This window comes from Octopus bimaculoides, chromosome 16 (genome assembly GCF_001194135.2).
Source record: "Octopus bimaculoides isolate UCB-OBI-ISO-001 chromosome 16, ASM119413v2, whole genome shotgun sequence".
Taxonomy (NCBI): Eukaryota; Metazoa; Mollusca; class Cephalopoda; order Octopoda; family Octopodidae; genus Octopus; species Octopus bimaculoides.
In genome coordinates, this window is record NC_068996.1 from 54,774,969 (window position 1) to 54,778,292 (window position 3,324).

Below are 3,324 nucleotides of genomic sequence, written 5' to 3' on the forward strand. Positions count from 1 at the left end.
ATATATATACTTTATTTAAAAGCACCAGAAATATAACAAAAAAAAAACCGTTACTCTGAGTTTCATGTTCCCGTTCATCGGACAGTTTTGTTAGAAATGGAGAAAGGATATATATATATGTATGTATGTATAGGTTTGTGTGTCTGTGTTTGTGCCCCCACCATCGCCTGACAACCGATGCGGTTCGACAAAGCGACCGATAGAATAAGTATTATGCTTACAAAGAATAAGTCCTGGAGTCGATTTGTTCGACACAAAAAGGCGGTGCTCCAGCATAGCCGCAGTCAAATGACATACAAATAAAAGAGTAAAAAAGTACCTACGTATGTTTGAGTGTATACACGTGTGGCATATGTAATATGTGTGTGTCTATATGCCTGTGTGCGTGTGTCTGTCTGTTATGTATGTATGCATGGGAGGGTCGAACATGCGCACGGCACCACGTTTTCAGTGTGTATTTTTACGGTCAGAGCTGTAGCTGACGAAAATGTCTCGAGATGCTAAAGTTGAGCTGAAAAAACAAGTGACTTTACTGCAAGGGGTAGGTATAATCGTGGGTATTATAATAGGATCGGGAATATTTGTATCTCCCGTAGGCATTTTACAAAATGTGAGATCAGTTGGTCTTAGTCTATTAATGTGGGCAATATGCGGCTTGTACAACATGCTTTGTGCCCTGTGTTACGCAGAGTTAGGGGCTTCGATACCTGAATCCGGGGGCGAATATGTCTATATTAAAAGAGCCTTCGGAGATTTTGCAGGATTCGTATGTCTTTGGATAAATTTTCTGCTAGTATGTCCCGTTGGTATTGCTGCTGCTTCTCTAATATTTACAACGTATTTGCTGAAACCAATTTTCTCCGAATGTGACATACCTGAGAGCGGACTCCGCTTAATATCAGCATTAATTGTCAGTAAGTATTGCATTATTCAATCAAAGCTATCAATTCAATTCTTCATTTGTTGTCCTCTTGTTTATATTTTGAATTGCCAACTTCGTATCGTTCTCAATGTATTTTCCAATTTATGTTGCTCATGTGCACTTTTTGTTTTATGTAAATTATATATTTTAATGTTCGGTATTTATTCTTAATGTTTTTTTTTATGTTATTCTGTAGTTGTATTTAATCCTAAAATGTAATTATATGAACCTTATTTGCCCACATAATACTAATTAATATATTATGTATGAAATGTAATCTCATAATGTAACCTCTTGGTGTTGTTGCATCATGCAATATAAGAAAATTTGAATTACAGTTAATACTTCAATAACGGTAAGTTCAGCACTTATACAAAGATAAGAAAACTCGTTGCCGATAATAAATTGGGGTATTGAACAAATATTGAATCATACAAAACATGTCATATAAATACAAGCGTGACAGTCAAATTTTGTCTTTTGTTGTTGATTTTATTCGAAAATAAAATCTTGCCTATTTTAGGCATTTCGCATAAATTGCAGGTCGGTATTTTTTGAAAGAAAAATAGAGAAAAGAAGAAAAAAAAGGAAAATTATAAAAGTTGGGTAAATAACTTTGTAGCAGCTGTTGGGAAAATTATATTTCGCTTTGGGTTGTTTTTGCGCGCGTGTGTGTGTGTGTGTGTGTAGTAGTAGTAGTAGTTGTAAACGAATTAACCAACCTCGGTGCTTCGGTATTTTCATTCTATTTTGCATGTTTTTTCGTCTTTTTAAAAAGGCAAAAAACGTTGTTCATGTCGCAAGGAACAGTATTCAAAATTTCCCGTCCCATTGTCAAGCAGAAGGAGAGAGATACTTTCAACATTGTAGGTTAAAATATAAATAAAAAGGAAACAATGTTATAGTAATTCCGAAAGTGATACAGTTCACAGACTACTACTTTTACTAGTTTACCTATTTGATGTCCAGTTTGTCTCTTGTTTTCATTTATTCCGTCAATAGTTTGTTATATTCGTTGGGTTTTGTTTTGAAGTGTGAGATATAATTAAATCAAAAGTTTAAAATATGTGTTTGGATATTTTTAGTTATCGAAAAAGAAACAACAGAAAATATGAACATCGAGTGCGGTGTGTTTATTTCTTACTACAATAATCCTTTTTAACTGGAAACACCCTTCGTGGTAACAGCTTTGTTTTAATCTCTTGCTTAACTTATTTAGAATTATAAAGACCTTATATCTTTATTATATTGAGTCCTTATATCTATCTTTGTTCACTGCAACATATACTTTATCTCCGCTCAAAGCAGCTTAAACACGTGTGCCTGTATTTTACAAAAGTCGTTGTTTATTTTGTATTTGCCTCATAATAGTTAATGAAACAGTTTTCTAAATTTTCAACATAGCAAAGAAACATCTAAAAAAAAAAAAATTGTCAGCCCGCCACGTGGTCCCAACAGACGAAATGGAAAAGGCATTGTCCCTGAGCATAACGAATGAGATTTATATGATATATCCATACATATGTATATATAAAAGGCGGCGGAGGTAATGAATACGTACACCACCCGTTTTCGGCGTAACAAAAGCCCTAATCCTAACCCCTAAACACCGGGTGTACGTATTCTTTACTTTCGCTATAAAAGCTATTGTTGCACAATGAATCTGTGATAAACTAAGAATAAGAAAGTAACTGCAGATCCTTCCTTAATACACTATTCATTCCTTCAAGATGATATGAAGGTTCCCTCGCATATTTCTTTGCATTATCGTATTGTTTCTAATTTCGGCGCCAAGTCAGCAAAGGTATTTTTCCAGTGGCTAATAATCCCGCCAATTCAATATGCTTTTTCTAATGTTTATTCGGTAATTTTTCAGATTAACACCCGCACGATCTTCACTAGGGTTTTAGGGTTTAGGTTACGGTTTTGGGGTTAGGGTTTGGGTTAGGGAATTTCGTCCCTAACCGTAACCCTAATCCTAAACCCTAGCACCCTAGTGAAGATCGTGCGAGTGTTAATCTGAAAAATTACCGTTTATTCTATTGGGTTGTCAGATAAATTCATATCTTTTCCCCCCATTTATTTTAATACTTATTTTTCGATAGTTTTTACAAATCAGCCAGTGATATACCCTCCTTCAGTCTTCACAATTCCTTGTTAATCTCTTGAAATCATCAGGTTTTGCTTCGTAGAATTCATCGAAACACTTTAACAGCTTGCAGATTATGAGAGAGACACCAAGAAAAAGTGATAACCTAAAGGTGGTATATAATGAAAATTCGGTGGATGCTGTAGAACTTCCCAACCGAGCTTCTGGACAGTATTTTTTGACAAATTAGCAATGTAGGGGTTGGGATTTGTCTTTTTCGTGGTACCTATGCACTGAGATTTTGGTTTTTACT

The 3,324-nt window shown here is 34.9% G+C and overlaps 1 protein-coding gene across 1 annotated transcript in view; it reads left to right on the forward strand.

The window, feature by feature from the left end:
* Window positions 1-365: 365 nt before the first annotated feature.
* LOC106871182 (large neutral amino acids transporter small subunit 1-like) overlaps window positions 366-3,324 on the forward strand; it is a 91,112-nt gene continuing 88,153 nt past the window's right edge. Inside the window, 1 exon segment of the mRNA XM_014917516.2 lies at window positions 366-914. Within this exon segment, the coding sequence (XP_014773002.1) occupies window positions 488-914 (427 nt within the window). The 5' untranslated portion in view covers window positions 366-487.